This window comes from Buteo buteo, chromosome 4 (assembly GCF_964188355.1).
Source record: "Buteo buteo chromosome 4, bButBut1.hap1.1, whole genome shotgun sequence".
In the NCBI taxonomy this organism is placed as follows: Eukaryota; Metazoa; Chordata; class Aves; order Accipitriformes; family Accipitridae; genus Buteo; species Buteo buteo.
Genome location: NC_134174.1, coordinates 61,847,457 through 61,874,177, shown reverse-complemented (window position 1 = coordinate 61,874,177; position 26,721 = coordinate 61,847,457). Strand labels below are relative to the sequence as shown.

Below are 26,721 nucleotides of genomic sequence, written 5' to 3'. Positions count from 1 at the left end.
CCTGCCTTTCATCAAGTGACTTTGGATGTGGAATGCTCCTGTGCTTCTGGGTCTTCTGTGCCCATTTCCTGACATCAGCTCAGTTTGGCTAAGCCTTATCCCTTTAGGTAAACTTCTTAGTGGGCTTAGTATGTCTTTTCATAGTGAAAGAGCCTGACCTTCTTCTGGTGTCCCTTTCATTTCCTTGTTGAAATAAATAGATATAGAAGGATAATTGTCTACCCCTTTGGATTCTTTCTATACTACCCATGTAACCCAAGTTTTGAGAAAGCTCTTCTCTGAGTGATGAGACACATCAAATGAAAGGTGAAAAACAGCCTGTGCAAATGAACAGGACTAGCTCTGGGAAGCCCTTGGTCCTGTTCTTCTCCAGGAGAAGGCTGTAAGTGAACTCAAGAAGCAGCGAGACCTCTGCTAACTCTTTACTGAGAAAGCTTTGTCAGCGTGGCTATGCTTTTTCACTGTGGCCACCTATTTTTGCAGAGCTGACGTTCCCTAATCTCCACCTCTGGGAATGACCAAATGGATACCAGCTGTGTGTATAGGTATTACACTGCTATCATCTGTACTAGTGGGGTTTATTTCTTTAAACAGTAGTGAAGTTTTTAATTTTTCTAAAATATCACCTTTGATACTAATTTAATGCTCAGTGCTCCTGTCCTTAATTGAAGTAGCATTTTAGTCTGTAAACATGTTCATATCGGTGATACAGGAGAACCTGTACATGCCCTAGTACACTGACAAGTTTTAACACTTGTTCAAAATGAGGGGAGAACAGTCTTTCCCATTTAATTTAAGAGCTGGTGGAAGAGATTTGAGTTGGGATTTTATCATAGTTAGTCTGCTGTTCTTATTCAACACAGTGTTAACACAGGGCAAACTGTCTAACTAGACATTCTTTAGGCCATGGTCAGATGGGTTTCAGCTGCTTGCCTCTCCTTTGGGAGGAAGGGGTAGGGCTGGGATGTGTGTCCCCAGCACAATGCAGGATGCTCCCTGTGCCTGGAGGAGCCGTTCTGGTCCTTGCAGCCTTACAGCCAGGAGCTGTTGGAAGAAAGACAGCTTTTGAGACAGAAAGTGATAAATAAAGGCCCAGCTATGTTTCTGCAGTCCTGAAGAAGCTGTAGGCTGGAATAGGAAGCAGGCAGAGGAGAGGACTGGATTTCTGGCGCTGCAGGATGCTGTGGCTCTCTCCTGGGATGCGGCGCGGTGCTTCCCACCATTGTTCACGTTTCCCTTGCCACCTGTCAAGTCCCTGGGGCACTTGTGGCACTCCGGACTGCAGGTCTCCCTTGGCTGAACCTCAGGCTTGTGTTTAATTATGCTTCTAATTTCATACAGGCTTGGTTAGTGTTTAGTCAAGGATACAACAATGACTGTTCTTTTTTTTTAAAAAAAATTCATTCAGATATTTATACTCATTATAAATATGTTCTTAATATTGTATTTCTACTCCTATTTCTTAGAGTTTATCTGCCCAAGTGCTTGTACATCGTTTATCAAACATGGGGAAATGAGACTGAATAAATTATTAACTCTTGCTTCCTATTCATTAGCTCAATTTGGTTTTTATACTTAGAAAAATATCCACTGCCTTGGTCTCCTAAAGCTCCAGGTGGCTTACTCGTGCCATGCTTTGCAGAGCAGTAGTCTTCATTTTAATGTGAAATAGTCAGTCCTAGGTTTTGCAAAGCCTGGAGTTATTCAAAGTCAGAGTTTCTCTCCAGGATTGTCAGAGGCCACAGCAAAGGTATGTGTTTGAAATTAAGCAGTAGCCAGGTGCTGTGATAGAGCTGTTTTGTTTCTTCCAAAGCGGGGAACACTTGAGGTTTGCCTTCATCTGTTGCTTCCATGAAGGTGCAGCGTACAAAGTCCTGTTCTGACCCGCTGAAGAAATATCTTGGTCTTGTTCTGCTCCTGCCTCATCCCACAGCATCTTCTGAAGGCAGTGCTCTTGTGAGGGGCTGGAAAATTTTGAGCAGTAGCATAGGTTGCAGAAAGGAGATGTTTGGGACTATTCCCAGCCCCAGGGGTGTGCTGAGGTAATGTGCTGCCTTGAGAGTGTTTGATAGACAGAAAATCTGGCAAATTATCAACATGGTGGGAAACAGTTCTTACCTTGAGGCACTGGTAGAGTAAGACTGTGCAGTGTTATAAATGGATTTTAGCATATATGATTTCCAGTTGCCTCCGTAATTACAAGCACAATAAACTTGGTCCAAACGTGAAAAACATTGACAAGTGTGTTTGCAAAGAACTGAAAAAATAAAGGAAGCAATAGGCAGTTTGATTTTTTTGCTTTAATAGCCTTGTGTACAAACATTCGCATGCACAGGACTGATGGTTTGCTCAGCTGCCGTTTACAGAACAGTTGTACCCGGTGACCTTCTAGCAAGGTGTAAGCAACTGGGGAACTCCATATGTCACAGTTCCATGGCCACAAAAAGTTGACCTGAGAAGAAAAAAAATACTTGATTCAAGATTTATTTATCTATTTTCCCCCAAAGAAAAACGAAAGGTTGTCAGCTGTCGCCTTGAGGGTTGTTAGTTCGATCCATAATCCCACTTAAGCCTTCTTAAAAGCCTGCTGTACAGAATATTAGCATCTGCATATTAACAGTAACAAGCTGAATTTCCTTCTTTTGGGGAGCAGCTGTAAAATTTGAGTTTTAATACATGAATAAAAATAATCTCTAAACTCATAAATACAGAGCTCTAGATAAAGTCAGAAAGGCGTTTTGTTAAGCTCCCTTTATTTAGGCTAGGTGCTTAACTAGATTTCCCCAATCAAAGCTTTGCAGCTTTTCTTTTAGGAGCTCACACTGAAAGGGAGTTCATCAGCTTCTCTAAATAATCCATGTCAATGCCAAACTGTGAAGAAGTTTTTTCCTAGTACCTAACCAATATTTCTTCTGTTGTAAAATACATCAATTAAACCTTGACCTAAACCCAGTAGATATGTGGAATAGTTGACTGTTGCCCTTCATGGACACTTTATGCATATGTTTTTATGCTCCTCTCCAGGCTTTTCTTTATTGAGAAACACATTTCCTTCAGCTGCTCTACACAGATCAAGTTTTCTAAATCTCTTTTGCTATTTTTCCAGACTTCAGTCTGTGTGCATTGTTCCTGAAGTATAGTCTCCAACCTTGAAAATGACCCTGCTTCTGGTTACAGTCTTACCCCAATTATTCAAATTAGAATAATTACTCCCTGGATCTTCTATACAATACTCCTGGTAATGCACCTGGGAATGAGACTTACTTTATCTTGGTTTGTAATTGTTTTGCAGTGGCAAAACAGTATACATTCCAAATTATTCACTGCTGTATTCCTTTCCAGACAGTTATTCCCTGGCTTGTACTCAAACATTTGATTTTCTGTCCACAGTGTAATATCTTGTTCTTGTCGTTACTGAAATTCACATTGTTGATTACAAACCATGTGTCCAATTTATTAAGATCAGTTTTCAATCCTGTGTCCCAGAGTTTTTGCACTCCTTTCCCATTCCTTCTCACCTGTAAAAGGGATATACTTACCTATGTCCATCTTCTCCATGAGTTATATTGACTGTTTCTGCTCCCAGTCTTGCCCAGAGCAGAGTGAATATGGTTTTATTCCAGAGAAATTCAATTTTTTTAGTATTTTGGGGGTTAATTTCAACATCAAGGTATTTTGTATAAACTTGGTCTTGAGAGAGGACTCCACTGCAAATAAAATGAAGACAGCAATGCTAAGTTTAACAGTTTAGAGATTACTGAACTAAATCACATTCTCCACAAGAGTTGGCTTTTCCCCTTTGCTACAACAAAAATTTGCACTTTTGCTGTTCTTTGCAACAGCACAGAGCACTGGACCAGGACTCTGGGGTGTTTTGCTCTGAACAGGGAGAGGATGAAAAACAATACTGGAAACCTTAAATATGCATGTGGCAGGAGACCACCGGGAGATGGTAAGAGTGAGGCTGCCTCCAGCCCCCAAGGGTGCTGAATTTTGCAGGTATCACTGCAGGAGGAGCTCCAGGCAAGGTTTTTGGGGAGGATTTTATAGAAGATCTGGGAACTTCTGTGGGGCTTTGGTCTGCACATGCACAGAGTATGGCAGGAGAATGTGTGGAAGTGCTTGGTTTGGAGCAGGTACAGAAGACAGTGGGAGCTGCTATTTTGGTAGTCAGTGGGAGATGATGTGAGCTGTGAATGAAGCTCACTGGCCAGATTATATAAATGTACCATTTATATAGTAGTGATGGCTTTTAATATATCCTAGGGAGGAAGGAGGTATCCACTTTGCAAATTTAATAAGTTCAGGCACAGGATTACCTTGCAAGTCACTGGCAGAGCAGAGAGTCTTGTCAGCACGTGGAGAGAGTATGCTGACATGTGTGATGCCATGCTAATGTGGGAGCAGCAGTGCTAAAGCATGTATGTAACGAGTGAGCACTCTATGAATTACATGCGTTCCAGAGGTGTAAATTTATTTTTTTTTAAGAGCAACTCAGGGAAACACAGCACTTCTCCTGTCAAACTGTATTCCTAATTTATTGTAAAGTCACATAATTCATGGAAAGGAAGTGACTTTCATTTTCTTTTTGCAACCATCCATCTGCCCTCATAGGTCTTATCTACGGGATAACTTTTTTTCATATCTGATGTTAAGTAGAATGTCTGCAACACAGAATAAGTGTTTGCACTGCTTAAATATGTGGAAAATGTGTAGATTAAGGTTAGCAGCATTAAATGCTATAGGGAAATATTAGTTTATCTTACCTGGCAATTTCATATTCTTTTGTGTTCCCCTCTGTGTCATGGAAAACTAGGTTTATGTCCCCCCTCATTTTCTTTACACCAGACAGTTTGATAAATACTTTTTGTCTCCAAGCTGCATAAAGACAAGCAAAATAAAACTAGATTGTCATTGGTATGAGAGATCTAAAAATGCTAGTATACTGGAAAGTTCTTTCTTTCCTAACTGGAATTCATTCATGTTGGCAAATGAAAGAATCAGTGAGCTTGAATTTTGGTAACTAATGTAGCATTTTTTGTCAGAGATGTTAGCACTTGTTTATAGAAGCAACAGAAGTGCATGGCTGTAAATCACATCAAGGCAATCACTTTTCAAACAGATGATCAACTGTAACAAACCTCCTCCACTTACTAGCAAAAGGTGGGTCTGCTGCTGTATTTAAAAAATACTTTTGGTTTACCCTCTTCAATTTAGCTGGGAATCTGTCAGCATAGTGGCCCATCATTGGACATCCCTCCTGGGAACATGGGAAGCAGTCTCCCTAGGGAAAAGACAAGCATCAGTTAATGAGGAGTGGTTTTTTTTTCAACCTAGCTCTGACAAAATTAAAGATCAAGATGCTGTTCTGATCTTGCAAGGCTGTGGCAGTGCTGTGTGTTGTCATATCTTACCACCAAAACCCGATAAACTTGTTTCAGGTAACGGTGTCTGCACTTAGGCATACCAGGGGTGTGTGGAATAAGCAGGTTTAATACCTGTGTGGATGATGGTTTGAAAATCCCTAGTTCAAATATTTTTCAGCTAGAGTCTAGGACAAAATATAAGCCAATTTTACCCTCCCAGTGGAAGGGAACTTGCCTGCATCCACTTTGCAACACGATGTGGAGGGGGAAAAAAGGAACATCACTCGTAAGTACATTTTTTAGGTGCTCTAATCAGTGCCCAGTGTAAATTAGAGAAGAGAGTCAATGATTTTGGAGGCTCCAAATGTCTCTTCTTTCATCCAGGAATTAGTTGGGTAGATACATCTAACCTATGTGCTCTTTGCATAAAAGTTTAGAGTGAGAACTGTATGGGGTTTAATTTTTTTTCCTATTGGGTGATATCATCTGTGCTTCAGGATTCATTTTTCAGAGTGGAATAGTTGATGGAGCCACTGTGCCTGTGCTTCACTGTGTGCTTCTTCCTACCAAACCACACGATGAGAGCACAACCATCAGCATCTAAGCGCTCTGTGCACATAGTGGGACCTATTGTGAGTGAGGACACCTGGATTATTTTCTTTACAGCTCACCCATTCCTGGGTCGATATACTTACTGCCTCAAAAGATTTGTACGTTTCACAGGGATATCCAAGGTATCCAGTGGGATGGAGGATACTTTCAAAGTAAAACTCATGGCTGCGTGAGTGATGGCACCCCCCAATGATTGTAGCATCTGTTGGAACAAAGTTTATGAGCATCTGTGAAATAACCTCCTGTCCTCTGGTACAAGAGTTGCACTTGCCTCACCATGGAAACAGCCAAGGCATGGAACAGAAGAGCAACATGGTCTTGTAATAATTTTTCATCCAGTTTTACACATTTCTAGTTGCAGTAAAAGTTATTGTTTTGTCTGTGTTTTATCCAGAGAACTGTGTGCCAGTTATGCCAAAATTTCAAGTGAGATGCATTAGTCTGCTATGGTGTAATAGTCTCTTTTAAGAAGACAGCCACATATATATGAGATGTCACAGCAAGATGACATTATTTATAGTTTTAAAAGGCTTAATAGAGCAAGAGGAATCTACCAGCCTTCTGCCAACCTCTCCAAAGCCTGTGAAGAGAGAGAAGTCTCAGGTGGAGAGGTGAAGCATGTACAGTCCCTGGAAACACTGAGTGCTTTTGCCTAATTCATGCCTTTGTAAGTGTCGGATGCTCTTTGCAGCATCAGCAAGGAACCAAAGGTGGTGGTGACATACTGTCGGTTTAGTCATGACGCTGGCCTATCTCAGCCTGGAAAACCTCCTGCTGGGGTGGTTGGCCTGTTGGACTTGCACACTCCCTGTTCTCTGCCTTTTTGTGTTCTGCAGGTCCAATTTCAAATTACAGAAGTAAAGCTTAGGCCTGTATTATACCTCCTTTCCCTACAGCGTTCCCTGGGTAACACTTTTCTGATCCAGCCTTTATTGTTTCTTACTGCCTTTTCTAATTTATGAGTAAATAAGCAAAAATCAATTTTGTTTTGCTGTTTTCTCCCAAACAGACAGTTACTTTCACAGTTCATGTTTCAGGATTGAATGAAAATAAAGTACTATGCATGTTGGGAATGTATGTTTACCTGCAATGATAACTTCAAAATCACTTTGCTTCATCTCTGGAATGAAATCAGTGCATCCAGGCATCACACTTCCTCCATTTGGGTAAAAGTCCAGGTGACCGGTTGTGTTATACATTCCAAGCCCTGAGATACACATGTGTCACCAATGTCTTAATGGCATGCCCATCCCTGCAGATATTTACTTGCACATGAACACTTACCTATGGCAGGAAAGTGAGCAGCGTTACTGTGAATAATGTCAACAAAGTCTGCATCTGAAGGATCCAGTCTCACCTCAGGAGGAGTACCTTCAAAATAGGGCCCAGCAGGATCTAAGCCTAAAAAAACCCCACATTTATTGGTTGAGGGAGGGAGAGAAGTGTTGCACGTGTTAGTATGTCTTTTGCCAACTTACAATATCACATACTGAGTATTGCAGAAAGCATCTTGAATAATAATGATTTGAATTCTGAGCTAAACTGAAAAAAAATGCAATCATATGGTTTTATGAACCTTTTGGCAAACTTATTCCAACAGAAGTAAAATATTTTCCAATAGACTGTATAAAGGCATCGTATTACTATGAAGGAGGTATTTTATAACCTGTGAGCTTATTACTAGTCTGTGAAGCTTTATGAATAGGAAAAACTAAGGATTCTTGGTATGTTGCTTTGTCTTTGTGTAGGGCTTGATGTAACCCAGTGAATGACAATAATGTTACAAACTTATTAACTATGTTTGTCCTTCCACTAAAGAGTTTTTAACCTAACTAGAGAAAGAAGATATAATAATTACCCTTGTTTTGGAGAAGCATAAAGTTTGCCTGCTCTTATGCAAGGTGTCTCCAGCACTGCCAATGATTTAATTCCAGTCTACAGACCAGTGTGTTGCAAGTTTCTTTCCTTTAGAACCGTGCTATGTTAGCTCTGCACCTCAGTGAACAGCCTACCTGTTATCCGTCTGATGCCTTGGATCCTTCTTCCCGCCTCTCCTGCAGTATGTGCTCCCAGACTGTGGCCAATTAAATGGATTTCCCGAGGGGAATATCTGAAGATTTTCTGATCGTTAAGGTGGTGGTGGGAGACAAGAACACAGGCTTTAAATAGCAAGCAAAGAGGGTGTCTTACATGATGGGCCTTTGGGACCATCTAGACTGACTTTCTGCATAGCAAACAGGGTGAGAGTACCTTGAGTTAATTATTGTTTGAATTACACTAAGACTTGAGAGAAAAATGATCCAATCTAGAATTTTAAATGTCTAGTGATGACAGATTCACTGTTGTAGTGTTGGCATATGGTTACCGTATTCAGCTACCCTTGGTGACAAAATTTCTCATGTGGATCAACCCCTAATTTCATCTTCTATCAAAATGATCTTATTTTTTCTTTATTTACTCTCTTACAGAGCCCTTTTTTATCAAGTCTGTTCTGCATGTGTCTGCTTAGAACACGTGATCATATCACTCAATAATATTTCCACTGACAAGTTTAGTGGGGTGACATTCATTCTCTTCTTTGCCAGATGTCACCTGTACAAGACCTGCACTGCTGAGATATTACGCATGTGCTGAAGGTGGATATGGAGATTAATCAGCGTGTAGGCTGCATGCAGGGTCATATTTTATCCAGGGGTTTGCTCGGTTTTGTAGTGACCAAAGACAACAAGGATTGGTTGCTAATTGCTTGAGGTTTCTACACTGTTTGGTTTTGTTTTGTCATGCATCTACCAAAATATAAAAATATCTGTAGTACTGGCCTGTCTACCTTTATTGTTAGACAGCGGATTCCTCTGAATACATTTTATTGCAGTACTTCTATTTACAATGCAGGTTATTTTTTCCTAAAGTCAAACTTCAGAAGCTTTTAAACTGGGGAAAAGAAAAGAAAGTCTAAGGATCATTTATGCATTTTTGTAATGGAAGAAAGAGAGGCCTAGACTGCAAATGGTGCAGTAATAGAGATACTAAATGAGAAACTGAACCCATCTATGAGTGCCCTGGGATTTGTACACAAAGAAGAAAGATAACAAATGTGTGAGGCTAGGTAGGAGTTTCCTAGGTAGAAACAGTAGATTGTACCCCAGCAGATTCTGAGGAGGTGTTCTTTGATACTCAGGTGCTTGAAAAGTTGGCACTTTGCCTTGTGGGCTCTGAACTCTCTCTTGCAGCACTTTAAGATGAACACCTTCTGACCAGGATCAAGTCCATAGCTGGGCAGTGTTCTGATTTTCAGCAGTTCTAAGTACTCACAAGTCTTTCTGAAGTCAGTGGGAAATACTGGTACTCTTAAACTTTGCAACCGAGCAGTTCTGCGCTATATGTGTAAATGAACATTTGCCTTCAGGAAATTCACAGCTAGAAGGCAACAGCTGGACGGTTTATGGTGCCTGTAGACAGGCAAATATGGCATTATCAAGTGAGCCAGCTCCTGCGCGTTTCAGTGGTGCTGAGATACTAATTTACTTCTAGCACACGTATATAATGCTGGAAAAAATCCTGTAAGCACTGAACTTGTAGGCCTTGCCTCATTTCCATTGAATGCCTTCTTGCCTGTATCATCATATGGAAATGTTGCCACCTACTGGTCTTTAATTAATTGGCACCTCTTTTCAACCACATTAGCTTAATTTGCGTCTTTTGTGACTGTGAGAAGTCCTTCCAGAGTTGATAATTAGTATAATTAGATGGATCTCAACTGCATGCATTGTACAGCTCTTCCTGCAGCACTGGCTGACCATACTGGACAAGGTTCAAAATCAAAGCAGCAGCATCATAACCCCACTACAACCACTTAAGGATTGTAGCTGTGTCTTTTACCTGTAAAGTTTTTATGAAATAAGCAACCTCAGCCCCAATCACGCGGATGTTGTTCACTGCACTGACGTAGGTGCCTTTTGCACCTTCGTGCCAATCGACAGCAATGCAGTTGATATTTTCCACTTCCAGTAAGAGCTGATGTGGGAACACATAAAGCAAAGTATTTAAGGAAACAAAATAACAAACAGAGATTCAACTTAAATCAGAATAAATGTTAAAAGGTAATATAATAATGGAATTTCTCATTCTTTACTAACCAGTACTCTTCACTGTGGCCCGTATGACACTGAAACATGCATCATCTTACAAAGTGGAATATAACAAGGCATTCATCCAAAAAGTATCAATTATGAAAGACCTTAATAAAAATATTTTACATTATAAGCCATTTGTATACATATTTGAAATAATATGAAAAAGCCACGCAACGGCACAGCAGTTTCTATATATGGTATGTGACTTGCTTTGAGGGATGTTGGTGGTTTAACTGACTAGCATAGGAAGTAGACTTATTTACCAAGTGCCTTTAAAACTGAGAAAGTCATGTCAGACTGGAAAGTTCTGGAGCAGAGTAGAAAGTTGCTATTTCAGCAAAGCAAGCTAATGCATTGGTCACTTTGGTACTGGTCAGTCTTGCAGAGACCAGTGATTTTTCCACTGGAAGAATCATGTATTAAAGTCTGCAGTTATATCTCTCTGTCACTAAGGCTCACTTAAGGTTTGAGAAAGAACAAGGACTGGAAACAAAAATTAATCCATGATAAATAGCTGAAGGTGAATGACAAGGAAAACAGAAGCTTGAAGTGATAGTGTATTGAATCCTGGACTCTCCTCTCCTGTAGGCACCATAAGTTTGTAGTGTGGAGAGGCAGATAGAATTGCTGTTTCTTTTCAACTGAAAAAATTAGAAAGTTAATATTCTAGATTAAAAGTTTTCATAGATTTAAACAAAAATAATGCTGTAGATCTGTGACTTAGTATTCAGTGGTGGTCTTTTTCTAGCTTGTCCTTTTCCCTGCCGTTGTGGAAGAAGCAGAAACTAGAGTAGGTTTTGCTTATCCATCAGAGCCAAGGCTGTCATTGACACAGTACATTCTGCTGATTTTGTGGTAGCTTCCACATTTCAAATCTTTTTACATTCCACACTCTGATCAAACAAAAAGTTTGGTGTTTTGGTGGTTGGTTTGTTTGTTTGTTTGTTTTTTAAGAACTGAATAGTGGTGAACAAGAATACTATTTGCAGAATGAAACTTGAGCTTTACAACTCAGGAAGGCCTTTTGACTAAAGGACAGTTCAATTGCTCCTAATGGGAGAGGTAGTGAATTGGTGTGTCTAATCCGATATTCTGACATTGGTGTAGAGGCTGGGGACATCTGTATTCAGTTTATGGCTTTGATCTGATCTGTAGGGCTTGAGGATGGAAACTCTCTGGAGAAGCAAAGTGTCAGAGATGACCAAGAAGATGACTATGCTGCATCTTCCAGAGTGGGAACATTTTGGCTTTTGTGAAATTTACTTCTTGATTGGTATCTGCTATTACCTAATGAATTGCAAAATGGAAGGTGAGCGTTAACGCCTAAAGGATACTGACAGATTGTAGTTACAACTGCTGATGGAAATCAGAGGATACTCTCTCATACCAAGCACATTTCTACCACCCAGCCTTTTTTTCCAGTGCTGCCAAATCCATGAATGATGAAAGAGGTTTTCCTACGTGAGGAAAAATGTGAGTTTTGGATGGTTGATGAATTTATTGCTGAGATCACCTGTGTGTAAAAAAAGAAAAAAAAAAAGAAAAAAATTTATCTCTTCATACTTTCAAACGTTTGAAAAAAGTCAGCTAGGTCATCCCCTCTATAGGACTCAAGGGACTACTTTGAATGGACAAAGTCTGTGATTTTGGGTCTAGGGACCCTTGTATCTCACCTTTCTCCATTCCACTATGGTTTCCAAAGAAGTTGTGTGCATGTGGTTTCTGCTGCTCCTATCTATTTTGTTTAATGCAGGGAGAACCCCCTTATGTGGAATATGAAGCAGCCTAAAAGGGCCACAGTGTCGCATGATGCCTGTTGGCCCGAGTTGGACGAGTTCCTCCAGAAAGCAGCCCACCAGCTCCGCACCTCCTGGTTCAGCTTGCCCTTTTACTGACCTGACCTTTGGTTTCAACGTGCTGCTCTTTTTTTTTTTTTTTTTTTTTTTTTTTTTTTTTTGTGGATAGGTGATGTTTCTATGCCTGTTTTGCTACTCCAGAAAGGCTGAAAGAATTTCATGCAAGAGCTGCATGCAATAGGGGTGAAGCTGATCTTCACACATTGCTGCAAGCTGCTTAATTGTATGCTTTCCTTTTTCTCTGAGAATGATAGTTGACTGTCTGTATTGTTTTCAGACAAATACAGGGTCTGTGATGTGAGCTCAGGGAGTTTGGGTGTGGGAGGGGCTGTGCCCTAGATCATAGATAATTTAAGTTTAGTGGCTAGGAAGTAGTGTAAGGTGTATTTTGACTTATTTTATCAACAACAGAAGTGCTGAGTAACCTGCTGCTGAATGCATCTTGTGTGCTCACCTGTCCCTGCTCTGCAGATTGTAAAAGTTTATTATGGGTATAACCTTTCATCTTTAGAGAGCCTGAGTTGGATTCTCAGCGTGGCAACCAGGTTTGCTGCAAGCAATGATGTCTGCAACAGCAGTGATGGTATCACAGTTCATGCCAGAGGAATCCTAAACATCCCTGTACAGCTCACGGGATGCTAGGTTTGGGAGCCTGAACGGCATTTAATAGCTCCATAAGCATTTACTGAAGTGATGTGGTCCCAGCTCCTGATCTTACAGGTTCCTCTGCATTGCTCTGCTCAGTATTTCAGGGCATAAGCAACTTGAGGAGTTCTGTCTTATTTTTAGAGTGCAGAGAGACAGGTAAGAATGTAAAATCACTCAGATTTCAAAGTGGAGTGTGGGTTTGGAAATCGCATAAAATCAGTCTTCTTCAGACTTTTATTTTTAAAAGTCACAATACCTTCCTAGCTCAGCGTTCCTGTAAGTCAGCAGTATTTGCTCTCCTATCTGAATACTCAGAAAGCTGTTTATTTGAACAAGTCTTCAACTTTCCTCAGAGAGCTAAATGCATGCAAAAGGTAGTCTGCCATAACCCATATCCTCATGCAGGAAAATGCCAGGAAAGCCGTTGTGTCCTACAGTTCATTCACAACATTTTTTTTTTCATGCTTTACCCCAAAGTACATTCATTACTGTACCTTCAAACTATCTTCTTATTCTGACTTGTTTGCCTATGATGACTGACGTAGACTTTTTAACAAGTCAACAAACATTTGTAGGTTTAGTTAGTTCTTGATGTTAAAAATAAATGTCACCTGTGAGTTATTTCCTTTTTCTCTGGTGTAGAGAGTGAAGCTGATGTTCATGTGTTCTGGAGAGTCAGGCAAACCTGTCAGCAGTCTCCCCGGTACCCCAGACCAGGGTGGGTCATCTGTAAAACAGCCAAGCCTGGGGTAGCAAACTTCTTTACCTAGAGTAGAAGAAACAACTTCTTTATATGTTGGACTCTCTTATGCTTGATGATGTATAGTCTGAAGAGCAGAAAACTAAGGATTTCATTTTATGATTAATTTGGAAACTGAGATTCATTCTTGTTTCCTTTATGGATATTGCCTGAAGCAGGTAACACGAGGGGAGCTAAATAATTTGAGGATAAACCAAGTAAAGACCCAGACACTGTTTTGACACCATTTTCTAGGCTTGTAAAGGATTAATTCAATTTCTTTTAAAAAAAGTCTTTTAAGAAGTGCTTGTTAGGATTGCTCCTGCATGCTTCCTCCTCCAAAGCATTGTGTCTCTGCTCATAGGAATGAAGGATATCTGAGCAGTAACCTTGTACTGTGAATGAAATGATCATTTCTTTCAATATAGTAGCTTTTTCTAGATCAAGCAGGTCTCTTGCTCACTTATGCTCAACTTTTATATTTTAACACTGTCTCTTGTGCTAAGCACCCTGTTCCTGAGCGGTTCTTTGTATACAGCAGTCATGTAAAGACAGCTCGTGCACTGTCTTGATAGAAGGAGGACATGTGGCTCTGAATTTCTCTGTGAATTTTCAGGACAGAGTTATGTCTCTTGTATTCTTAATAATAAAATTTAAACAGAGCAGAGCCTTTTAGCATTAATTCTATGCACAGTAATAGACATTGTCATACAATGACCCACAAACCATACTACAGCTTCAATGTAAGGGAAAATACCAGTCATCATCTCCTATATACTCTTTCATCTGAATACACCTTCTAGTGATAGTTTTTATAGATATAGTGTCTCACCTGCTACTGTGCCAAGGAGATAAAATGCAATAATCCACATTCCAACCACCTAAAGCAAATGGAATATATACATTAAGCATTTTATTTAGAGTGATTTGTCCTTTTAAAAAGAGTGTAATACAAAGAGAAATGCAAAGACCTGCACCTGAACGCTGGTTGGTACATACTGGGGACCCATCAGCCAGAAAGAAGCTTTACAGAAAGAGACCTGAGGGTCCTGGTGGACACCAATTGACCATAAGCCAGCAACATGCCCTTGCAGCAAAGGCAGCCAGTAACATCCTGAGCTGCATCAGGAGGAGTGTTGCCAGCAGCACAAGGGAGGTGATCCTTCCCCTCCACTCAGTTTTGCTGTACGTTGCATTTCTTGCACAGCCAATGCTGCATGCAGGTTGCTGAGGGAATGAATCAGATCACAAGGTCCTGATTTTTGCCAGCTGTGAGGAGACAGGTGGGACGTGTGGTAGAACAAAGACAGTGATACCTGTAACTTGGTAAAGTCTACATGCTTGACAGCTTGGGTCGCTCACTACAAGAAGGACACTGAGGTGCTGGAGCGTGTCCAGAGAAGGGCAATGAAGCTGGTGAAAGGTCTAGAGCACAAGTCCTATGAGGAGCAGCTGAGGGAACTGGGGTTGTTTAGCCTGGAGAAAAGGAGGCTGAGGGGAGACCTGATCGCTCTCTACAACTGCCTGAAAGGAGGTTGTAGCGAGGTGGGGGTCCGTCTCTTCTCCCAAGTAACAAGTGATAAGACAAGAGGAAATGGCCTCAAGTTGTGCCAGGGGAGGTTTAGGTTGGATATTAGGAGAAATTTCTTCACCAGAAGGGTTGTCAGGTATTGGAACAGGCCGCCCAGGGAAGCGCTTGAGTCACCATCCCTGGAGGTATGTAAAAGACATGTGGATGTGGTGTGTAGGGACGTGGTTTAGTGGTAGATTTGGCAGTGTTAGGTTAATGGTTGGACTCAATGATCTTAAAGGTCTTTTCAAACCTAAATGATTCTATGATTGTATCTTCAGGCTGTTTGTGCTGTTTTTACCCAGGGTTCATTGCATCTATGCACCTTCATATCCCTGACTTTATTCACATTCCTCTCCTCACTTGGCTTTCCTGTGGCAGGGGTTCCATATATTTCACCGTTCTCCCTTCCTGTTTGCCTCATTCACTGGTCTCAACTTCCTCTTCTTCTAGGTGTTTCCTATGGTACCTGCCTCCCATTTTCAACATACTGTTTTTCTTGTAAAGCAAAAATTTTGAGCTGTCACTCCTGGCCACTGAGATAGCTTATTAGAAGTAATTAAGAAAAAATGGTAAATTTAGTAGGTACAGTCTTCCTATGTGGGAAACTGTCTCCAAGGGATATTTTTAGAGATTTGGCAATGTGAGAAAGCTAGAAAATCAATGCTCCGAAGGTCATTGATACTAATAAATGCTCTCAGAAACAAACATGAAACAATTGGGAATTTCACAGAATTTGTCCTTGAAGCTTGTGTGTCAAATGACAGGCAGGAGGCGTATGTGGTCCACCTATGTGCTTTTTTTTGGTGGAAGTTGGATTATTTGGCTGTAATGACATGCTTTTCTAACCAAGCCAAATGGGGTAAGGTCAGAGGGCAGGGAGTGTGTCTCTGAGCACTCTCTAATCAGCTCTGAAGTCCCTGTGTGGTAATAGCTCATTGTTTATGTGGTAGACCAGAGGAGCAAGGCTGAATATCTAAACAGTGAGCTGTTGCAAAGTGCAGAGCTGAGAGGAATCATGAAATTTCCTTGGAAATACAATTCTGTTCCCAAGCCTAACACATCCATTGAAGTAGTTAACAGAGAAGAAAACTAGCTGCTGGAGGAGAGTGGAAAGCAGAGAGGCAGTCTGGCAGTGAGTAAGAGTAGGAGGGATAAAGGATCAGGAGTTACTCTTAGCAGCTGGTGGCAGACAAGAACAGAGAGGTCCTAGCTGTTAGCCAAAAGGAGGACCTCTGTTCAGCTGGAATATCTGTCAAGAAGTACTCATCATCATGATGAGAACCTGATGACAGTGCAGGAAAATCACAGAAGATGTGGCTCATCAAATGAATTGGAGAGCTCAGTGGGATTTGCTTATATTTAATGGAGGGCTCTCATACTCAGGAGATGTATAGTCCATGTTGGGAACACTACAGCAGGAGGGGTAGTATAATTTCTTTTCAGACCCAAAATCTGAAAGGCAGCTAATGAGTAATGATTTTAGAAAATGTGGGAGGTTGTTGCCAAATAAAAGTGATCAGTAGTTTCCTTTCAGAGCTTCTTCTTTTGAAGGCAGAAAATAGAAATTAACATGTAGTTAGGTAAGTAATAGAAGATGCAGGAAAATTATTTTTTTAATTTTTATTTTTTGTGGAATATTGATGCATTCTGTTAAAAAGAGAGGTGTAGTTTGGGTAGGAGACAATTTTTTAGTGGGTAGGCTTTCTGTATTGGTCTATGTTAATGACAAAAAGATTGCAAAGAGGTTAAGAAATTATGTCTTTGTAAAAAGAGTTGAGGCAACATGCAGTTTGATGGGGGAAAATTCTTTCACTAGGCATTTAAGAAGTTTACTGCTGAACAAGAGGAACTGGAATGACTTGTTTGTGAATGTGATCTCAGCCTAGCTAGTATTGCTGGCAAGAAGGCTGCTGAATGCTGAGCTCAATTGTTATACTCAATGGACAGAGGATATGCGCTTCTGAAGGAAAACAGCACTAAATATTTCCAAATTGCTGTTCAGCTCAGAAAAAAATAGAAATAAATTACAAATATTCCTGGACTGACATCCTAAAATAGAAAACCTATGCTGGAGCAGTAGTTGTCCTTCACAATAGGCCATCAAGTCAACTTCGGGACACTGTTGCTCAACCTGTGATTCATGGGCCACTAGTGGATGGTTTGAGATATGAGAAAGTCTGCATAATGACTGTCAACAGTGTATTTTTAAGTCCCACACATATACCCACACACCTTCCTCAGGACATGCACAAACAGGCACACAGTTTATTCATGAGAAGGAAGCCCAAATCTCAGGGGTTTTAATTATCAGCATTTTTAACCTAATAATCTCACTACAATAAATAGATTTTTTTTTTTTTTTTTAAATTTTAAACAACATATGTTATTTATCTAATTGCTAAGAATTTTACTCACCATTCTTTTATTACTCTTCTTATCTTTTTTCCTGGTGAACAGTAACAGGATACAAAACAGCCACCGTTTTCTTTAATGAAGATTAGGTACCTTTATACTGGAGAAAAAAAAAGTGATAGAAAAGAGATTAAAAACCTACAGGCAACTTGGTAAAGTGAAAGAAACTGGAAGAATACAAGAGTACAAAAAAGGGGAATATTGGTAACTGGTAACTAATAGCTAGAAGTCACACAGGTTTCATAAGGAAAACGGCATTGCCAACGTGTAAATTTATGGCCAGTAGAATTAAGACATGAATTAAGGAGTCCTTCATGCATGGAAGAATTAAAAAGATGCAATGTTTTTGGTCCATTACTAGATAAAATGGAAAAAAAGGCAGGGATGCAACTGAATTGAAATGTTTACACTTTTCTTTTTCTCTCTTTACCAAAACCAGCTGAAGTTCACAGCAGAAAAAAAGTTCATGGAGATACCCTGTTCAGACAATAATGCTAGATGTGCTTTAGAACAGCTGCTGGAACTACATATTTTAAAATCATTGGACTTTGGTAACTCATAGCTGGGATCCTTAAAAAAATAAGAAGCTATAGAAAGACCTTAATGACAGTTTTTTGTTAAGTTATTGATTAGTAATAAAATTCCAGGTTTGAAGAAAACTGATATACTAACAGGTAAAAAAAAATAGGATGAATGACCTGAGGAATTTCAGACCCATGGAGTTTCAGTCTGATATCAGCCTGAGGCAGAATAATGAAACTCTCCACAGGTTACTAACTCATGAAAGAAAAATTGTGAAAAACTGTTAAAAGATTAAGTTGTATAATTGAATTCAGTTACATGACATGACAAACTAATGTGACACTTTTATAAGATCAACATTGTAAGTCTCATGATACTTGGATTTTAATAAGATCTGCTCTGCTACTTGGTATTTTGGTTAAGAAATTAAAATTATATACATGCACTACTACAACAGTTAAGTAGATTAAAAATTAAATGCATGGATTAAGTAGATTAAAAATTAAGTAATTATTGCATCTCAGACTCTGAAGGCAAAGAACTAGAAGGCAACTCCTGGATTTACAAATAGAGCTCTTCCTACTGTGCACCCTCGTATCACATCATGATCAAGCTGTGATCATGTTTTTTTAGCCCTGTTTTTTGACCCTATAATTACTCACTGCTCATGATGGATCATCACTGATTAGGGTTTTAGAGGAATCAGTTCCTGGCATTACGCTGCATGACAACTTTCAACACTGGTATTGCTGGACATGAGCTCATACTGAAAAAATACTGACATCCAGACTAAGGGATTACTAAATAAAAAATACAGGTCATGAATGTGGGATTATTTTTTATTGTTTGGGAAAGTAAATGCTGTCACACTGCATATCATACAGAAAGGAGGTGAACATCTGAGGAAGCAATAACTGAAAAGGCCTTTGAAGTCTTGCTAATGTATTATTAGTGACTTTTGAAGTGCCAGGCAACTTGTTAGTCTTTGTTTCCACATAGGCAGTTGGGACAATAGTATTTTCAGCATATATATTGTATTCAATATATAGATGGGGGTATTAATTAAAAAGTACAGAGGTTTCATTGGTGCTGCATGCACAGTTCAAGAGGGATATTGAGAAAATGGAGAAGACTGAGAGAAAGTCTTCTCGGATCATCATGAGAATGGAAAAGAGGGAATGCAGAGCAAGAAGTGAAGGGAGGACTTTTAGACTAGGGGTACAAAGGCTCAGAGTGTAAATGGTTGTTTCCCAGAGATATAACCTGAGACCAGAAGAGGAGCAGTGATACTTAAACAAAGCAGTAGCGGTGGAACAAGAACTAGCCATGAAAAAATGAAGTCCAGCATGTTGTCCTGAAACAGCCATCCGGCTGGAGTCACAGGGCAGAAAACATAGCTAGTTTTAAGATGGAGTTTTATTGCATTTTAATGTGACAATGAGAAGTGGCATGGATGAGGGTCAGTGACCTAGATGGTGCCTTCCACTTCTTCATCCTGTGTTTCAAAGAGGCCAAATGGTAAGTTAAAGGGTCACCTCAGCAGCCTATGCTGAGGTGGGGAACAGCCTTTGTTAATATCATTATGTCCAGAGCAAGCAGTGGTAGAGCAGGAGCAGCTCCTTCTGCAGTAACGATCTGCAGTGCTACCTCGTTTTCATCTGTCAACAAAGCTAAGCATGGTATCTTCTGTCCCTTCAGTCTTATGTTGTCTTTCCAATTTTCAGGTCTGCTTTTTCCCCTTCAGTACTGAAGTTTGTCTTTTTAATTTTCACCATTTATATTTTTTTCCCATCTTTTCTTGCCTTACCACTCCAACAATACTTCTTATAATTTCTGAACTGGCATTGTCCTTAAAGAGTGAATATTTTTGTCAGTACTGTCTTTTCAGTGTTTTATTTTAGCCTTTCATATTTTTCAGTAGTTTGGCACAGCACTCAGTTAACAGTGTAAGGGCAACACAAAGGAGAAGAAGACATCTAGAGTTTAGCATATAAGCCTTGGGTATAGAAGTTACAGGTTAAATTTCCCATTCTCTCAGCAAATTCTTGCATGGCTTTGAGCCTGAGGCACTTAGAGGACACTTGCTAACTGCACACCCAAGCATTGTAACATTATCCAAAATGGTAAGAGAGACTAAGGAAAAAAATATTACAATAGTATCTTTAGGCCTCATAAAGGGGATCAGTTATGTATTTACCCATATGCAAATACCTGAAAGTATGCTATATTTTTTTCTGTTTTATTTGAATGTAATTTTGTTGTTCAGCCCATTCTTTACAAGTCTACAAAGAATATCATCTTTTCTAGGCACAGTCTCCATTTGGTAGCTCAGACACAGACTATCAAATACTGAAAACTTGTGTGCACGGTACTGGATAAAGTGCTGGTGATATGGTGTACTAATTCAGGTAGCAGAGTAATTGGCATAATTGATAAAAGACTTAATTTCACCTTCAGCTCCTTCCCCATAAATAGCCCATAGTAGGGTTCTGATTCTGGATGAAGGCCCTTTGGCACTGCTTCAATACAAACGAGTAATACTAAGCAAAAATCTTGGCATTAGCCAGTCTCCATTCTTGCTGGCTCACCAGCTTTTGCGTACAGTTAAGTTCTCCAGGAGGAAACTGATCCTAACTGACTAGCTCTGAAACCCACAAATTTAACATTAGATAAATCAATTTTGTAGTGGAGCAAAGATGTCCAGAACCTTTTGTAGATTTCCTTCTCCAAACCACCCAATACGAAGTAGTAACCAAGGCAAGGCAGGGCTCGCATATGTTGTCTGATCTAGGTAATAGAGTTTTCTGTGTATCTACTGACCTCTTAAACTGATTCTGAGACAGTGGACTAGGGCATTAACCTGAAATAATGACTCAGAATAGTGATGCAAATTCTTTTTTGAGGTGTTTAACAAGGGCAGTGTTCCAATAAAAGGTTAATATGTAGGCAAAGTTTTACATAGATTTGTTTGTCATTGGAGGATTCAGTAAGACTTGGGCTTTTAAGGTGTTTAGGTCAGTTGCTTAGAAATAGTGAACAATGTAAAGAAATTGCAAGATAATAGTAAAGAAAACCTATTAAATATCAAGTCCTTGGCTTCCCACTTCAGGACTTTGTGCAGTACCTGCTCTGATTTCCTAAATTATAGGGTTCTCACCTTGACCCTACACTGATATTCATACATTTAAATTTACAGAGACAATTATGATCATTTAACCTGGCTACAAGCATCATAAAAAACCCAACAAACATGATTCAGTTCTGGGACGTGGCTGTGCCAGTTCTGTGCTAACTAGGGAGCCTTCATCCAACTTGCAGCCAGCATCTGGCCACTTGTCTGTCTTTCCAGGAGGACCTTCACTGTTCCTCTTCACGATCAGGCTATTGTTAAATATAGTGAGCTCTAAGACCAACACTATTTTCCTTTTGCCATTTCTGAAGTGCAGAATGACCCTTGCTGATGACTAGTTCAAGCTTCTCTGTATATGGTATTCTACCAAACTACATTGTTTGCCACATTCTTTCATGTAACAGTTCTGTAATTCTTCCCCACTTCCATTCTCACTTTAAATTTGCAGTGCTCCTAATAATGCTTGATTTGTAGCCTAATTTGTCCTCCTTTTTAATTTCAGCTGTTATTTGTGTTCTCATGCATTTTCCCTTAAAAAAAAAAGTCCAGATTCCATGTGCAAATACTGCCATTTTGTTCTTCCTTTAAAAACATAGTTATGTATTCAGTCTTAAATTACCTTAGCCCCACTGAATCCACCCTGTTTTCCTAGCTGCATTACATTGTCACAGCCCAGAAATTCTCATCTCCTACTGGGATTTCCTGGAATTGAAAAGTTTTAAGCCTTGTAACTGCTGCCAGGGTCTTCTCAGGATCACTCTGAGTGCTGCTGTTTGCTTTTTGCCTGTTGACTCAGACCATACCGTTTAGCCGGTCTTTTTTTAAGCAGGAGTCCTTACAGTCCTCCAGCCTCAACCAGGAGTTAGTAAGGACACTTGCCCAGAAACCCTCCCAAGTTTTCAGCCACTTACCACTCTAAATGCAGAAAGGGTTGCTGCTTTGCAAGCTCCGTTCAGCCAGCTCCCTGTCAAATCCTGGTTGCTACCGGCTCTTTTCACTTGGAATCAGTCCCACGGCGGTGGGTGCGGACCTGCCCACATGGTGTCTAATTATAGGCTTCATGTGGGTGACTGAGAACCTTTGTAAGAATGATACCCTTATTGCTGGATATAACAGATGTTGCCTTTTCTTGTCTCTCATCATATCTAATTCATCCAAATTTGCACCTCTTGAAGTTTTGTTATGGGTTTGAAGAAAAGCAGGACAAGGCCATTTTAGCCCTCAGAGGGGTTCCTGTATGTAACATTCATGACAGTCAACATGAAGTGCTTACCTGAGTTAGCCGGTTATCGTAAGCTCCTGTTACAGGCGATGGGCTCCTCTGTGGGGAAGTTCAGAGCAGTAGCTTAATTTTGCTGCCCTGTCTCACCCACTGGAAGTCACCAGCTATCTGTTTGTTATCTGTCTGACGTACATGCTCTGTGGAGTAAACCCTTGTACGTTTTCATATAATCAAAGCTGTTTATATTTTTTACATAGAGCAGGCTAGCTTCTTTTAAAAAGGGGGGAGTAAGAAAAAATTGTGTTACAACTTAGGGAAAATATAGGTGCTGGAGCATTTATTAGCTTTTTCTAATGAAGTTACTCGAGCTCTGTCTACCTACTACCATTTTGACTAATCTATGTCCTCTTAGGCCATGTGGGATTCACAGTTTCTGTGTCTCTGTACCAAGCTCTCTCATCGGTTGGCAGGCTCTGAATATAACTGGCATCTACTGACAATATTGTGATCCACTTAGAGCAGAGAAACCACAGCCACTTTCATTCCAAACTGTGTCAGGAGGAGAAGGATAGGATGATGATAATCATGTCATTCATCTTTTTCTCTGCAATGGCTTCGTGACTTGTCCATCATGTAAGTCTCAGGTTCTCTTCTGTGCTCTGGAGGTTGTGGGTCACAGCTATGTCACAAGCCAGGTCTCTCAGTTCCTGGGCAAGACCTGAAGTCACTACACTGCTATCTGCAGGATGGGTGCTGCCATAATCACCTGCTCAGGCAACTGTATAAGAGCGACTGTCATCCTTATACAAGGAGTGATTCAAGTGCCTAAGGGTAGGAAGTAACTTGGGTTGAATCTGCAGGTCATATAAGAAGCCAATTTGTGGTCTTGAGATAGTGCATTGCCTGAGAGAAGATATAATTTCAGAAATAACACCAAAAGTATGTTTTTCCATTTGCTGAGCTATACATAATGCACTCAGCCTGCTAGCCATTGTAAAAACCGAGTCAAGAATGTCTGTCACTCCTTGTAGGACGTGGCACCTATATGAATGTTTGGATCTGAGTCTGGTTCTTGCTGGTGAAGTGGTGCAAGCCAGTGCCATGTACAATGATAATCATTAGAAAGAAGTCTCAGAGGAATCTGGAGGAAGCAGTGGCTAGTCAGTGAGTGGATCTTGTATTTAATTACTGCTTACACTGAAGACACATATGTAATTTCAGATAAGACAGAACAGACCTAGCTAATAAGAAATTATCTATAGTCTAGTCTACGTTCATTGACTGGAAGATGGAAATTTGGCAGCAGTTACGGGACTTGTATCTCCTCAGAATGATGTAGCTCCTTAGATAAGTCTGGGAAGGAATGAAGCTGGGGTGCCATGGAAAAGAGATAAGGAATGCCATGTGCCCCATTTGTCAAAATACTGGCATGTAAGTTAAATGGAAATCAGCCAGTGAAAATGGTGCCTCTGTTAATGATGAAACATCTTCAGAAATTGCTGAACATCTTTGTGTGAAAATCAGGCCCCTTTGAAAATTTTTTTTTTTTTTTTTTTTTTTTAGGGGACCAGGATTGCTGGATATGCTCAAATATTTTGCTGTACTTTCCCCAGAGTTAGTTCTTTGCGTGCGTGTTGAAACAGTGCCACTGAGACCCCCCCAGCAGTACAGTTACAAATTGAAAGAGAAGTACAGGCTTGCAAGAATACCTCCAGGGACAAATGTACACAAATAGCTGAAAATTGCTTTTGGCAAGAATAGAAGTTTACTAACTTCTTTAGTTTGCTTTTTGATCTACTCTGTACACTGGTAAGTGGCAACCTGGTCGATACAGGGGGACCATATACATTTTCAACATAGAGTTTCACTGCCGGCATATTTCAAAGGGAATACACAGTGGTGCAGATTAAACTAATGTAGGCCAGTGTGACAAGTTGGAATTAATAGTAGAAAGAATTTCTAGCCCATGTTGTAGGGTTTTGAGGTCTAGCATCTTTTAGGAATGGTCAGTCTTAAGAGGATCAGTAGGATTTATGGACACTCAGAAAAGGCTGACTTTTGCAGTTGCCTCTGACAAGACACAAGTGAACACATCCAGGTGGTTTTATAAATGTCAGCTTGAGAATTATCAAGGACATAAATGCATTCTGATAGTAGTGGCCTTCACATAGGTAGGAAAAAGAGGATCAAAACACTCACTGAGAGTCATGTTCTCCAATCTCAGCAACTGTGTTTCAAGTGCAGCAATATATAAATTACCAAGGCTTTCTTGGAAAGATAAGTGAATGAAATTATAAAAGCAACACTTTTCTCTCTCATTTCAATTTTAGATTGAAGATGGTTAATGAATTTCTTAGCTTGGATGGAGGTCATCTGGAAGTAGCTTTCTGTATTCCATCCCCTAGAGAACAGCTAATACATATAGACAAAGGCCACTCACCTTCTTGGAGAATCTTACCTTTAGTCTCTGAGTGGCAAAGCCATGAGTAAAAGACTTTCTTGATATTTCTATTGTCTAACTCCAATGTGTTCATTCTGGTCAAGTGAACAAATCTTATAATAAATAGAGGCAAAACCAATTTGCCTTAGTGTACCCGTTCCAGTATTGCACAATAGCAATAAAAGGAATATTTTGGAAATTATAAATATTTATGACCTTCCATAATACATGTTGCCTGCTAATTAAATCAGTCAAAGCAAGCAAAGATAATGTTAAATTCTGGTTTTGTGTCCTGGAGACTGATGGAGCATAGTACCATTTAAAGGAAATAACACTAGGAGAGAATTTTAGAGCAGATGATGAAAGTAACTGAAGACAGAGAGGAGTCAGTAGGGACAGCTAGGTTGGCTTTACAAGTAATGGACAGAAGTAAAGGGAAGAGGGTGAAGTCCATTATTCTGAATGCTTGATCTCCTATTAATGCTAGAATATTAAACTTATTTGAAAGAAGCAGGTGAAATAAAAGGGAATTACTGTAGATTTGCCTTGGAGATTGAAAGGCAAATGCAAATCTTTGTGAATGTTTAGATCGATGAAAGAATGGCTCTGACCAACTTGGATACAGACCAGTGACTTGGAACAAAGCTAGCCATCTAGGGCTCTGGGCATCTCCTACGTTTGGTCCCAAGCTTTCCTAGTGTCAAAAAAAGGAAAAAATTATGTGATGAACAGGGGACTGACGCCAATGCCAGCCTGTATTTTCACGCATTGATTACACTTCCGGTGTTGCAAGACACTTGCCCCATCCAACCTTGCAGTTGCTGGGAGGAGAGGTACGTGTTTCTGCAGCACAGCAATGTAGGATGTAGGCGTGCTCTGTTTGTGCAAGGGTTGGTGATGATGCACGTTCTTTCCGGAAGTTTTGAGATCCTTGATAGTTAAAGATAAAGAACAGACTCTTGGCTCTGTTTTGTCTTGGAAATAGGCCATAAAAATAGATTTGCACATGCTATCAACTTTTGCTTCCTAATTATTGGAAACAGAATAACTTGAAGGAGCTTGGACGCTATTTGAAATTACAAAGTCCCTGATACCGTGTTATTACAAAAGAAGAATAGGAGAACCACAAGTTTTGCAGAGAGCCCATGCAGATAGATTTGCTGATAGGTCAGTGAGCAATTGTTTACCTTCCCAGTGGCAATTCCAACCCCAGTCAGCTTTGGTTTTGGAAGAATAACTCAAATGTTGGGAATGCACAAAGATTTTCATTTTTGCTTCTGTTGCAGAAGCCTGCCAAATGTAACTGTTAGAGCCAGGGGTTACCCAGAAATACCCTGACTGCATTAAAGTCTCAGCAAAATCACTTTCCAAAGATTTTATTTTGCCTTCTATATAACAGACACACATTTGAGAATTGAAGCCTGCTTTAGGAAAAATCAGTAATTTGCACTGGAGGAAGACAGTGGGGGAACTGTAGGTAAATAATTTTGCTATAAGAATATCTAGGAGGAAATGCAAGAGAAGGGAGTGAGGTGATGCCCCTGCAAGAATACTACCTGGGAAAATAGACTTGCTCCTAGGCAATATGATCTTACAGGTGGGTTGGACACTGCTGTGGGATGGAAAAAATTAAAACCAGTTCTCAGATCTACCAAAGGTACCTTCAGGTTGTGTGTTCCCAGGCATTGAACCACTGTAATCATTCACTCACTTCTAGTATGCCAGAGATAAAGACTCTAACCTAAATTAAATGTAAAGGGAGAAGTCAGAAAAACTTTTCAAAATGCAGCATTGTAGAAAAGAATTAGCTTTTCTTGGGGAAGCAGAAGCCTGAAGAGAGAAACAAAAACTGATAAAAAATCATGTGGGAACACGTGGAATACAGATTATCTAGAGAGGAGACAAAAAAGCCTGATGTATTTTTACCTGGAGAAAATTATGGTTTCCCATGGAGTTTCTCTAAGGAAAGATGCTGGCAAGTGACTGGGCTATAAAATGACATAACTGGAAAGGAGATAGTCTTAAAGGCAGAACGAAGGCACCGAGGAGGCTTTCTGTACAAGAGCCT

General features: G+C 40.1%; 1 protein-coding gene across 1 annotated transcript; it reads right to left on the bottom strand.

Annotated features, from left to right (window-relative positions):
- Positions 1-2,280: 2,280 nt before the first annotated feature.
- LOC142030698 (pancreatic lipase-related protein 2-like) lies at positions 2,281-22,002 on the bottom strand. The gene is made up of 14 exons (XM_075026987.1): positions 21,903-22,002; positions 17,343-17,439; positions 14,187-14,235; positions 13,227-13,381; positions 11,499-11,624; positions 9,858-9,992; positions 7,991-8,099; positions 7,263-7,379; positions 7,063-7,185; positions 6,062-6,180; positions 5,155-5,284; positions 4,767-4,878; positions 3,540-3,707; positions 2,281-2,452 (listed from the first exon to the last, which is right to left on the bottom strand). Exons 2-14 carry the CDS (start codon positions 17,343-17,345, stop codon positions 2,389-2,391), a joined length of 1,410 nt encoding a protein of 469 aa, XP_074883088.1. The 5' UTR covers positions 17,346-17,439; positions 21,903-22,002; the 3' UTR covers positions 2,281-2,388.
- Between the last annotated feature and the right edge of the window lie 4,719 nt (positions 22,003-26,721).

Excerpts from the sequence above, each read along its gene's own strand:
- LOC142030698 (XM_075026987.1), bottom strand. Across the intron at positions 9,993-11,498 it reads GGGTGGTAGAAATGTGCTTG|CTCTTACTGGAAGTGGAAAA; the intron begins GTATGAGAGAGT and ends TTCCCACATCAG. Across the intron at positions 5,285-6,061 it reads CGTACAAATCTTTTGAGGCA|GGAGACTGCTTCCCATGTTC; the intron begins GTAAGTATATCG and ends TCTTTTCCCTAG.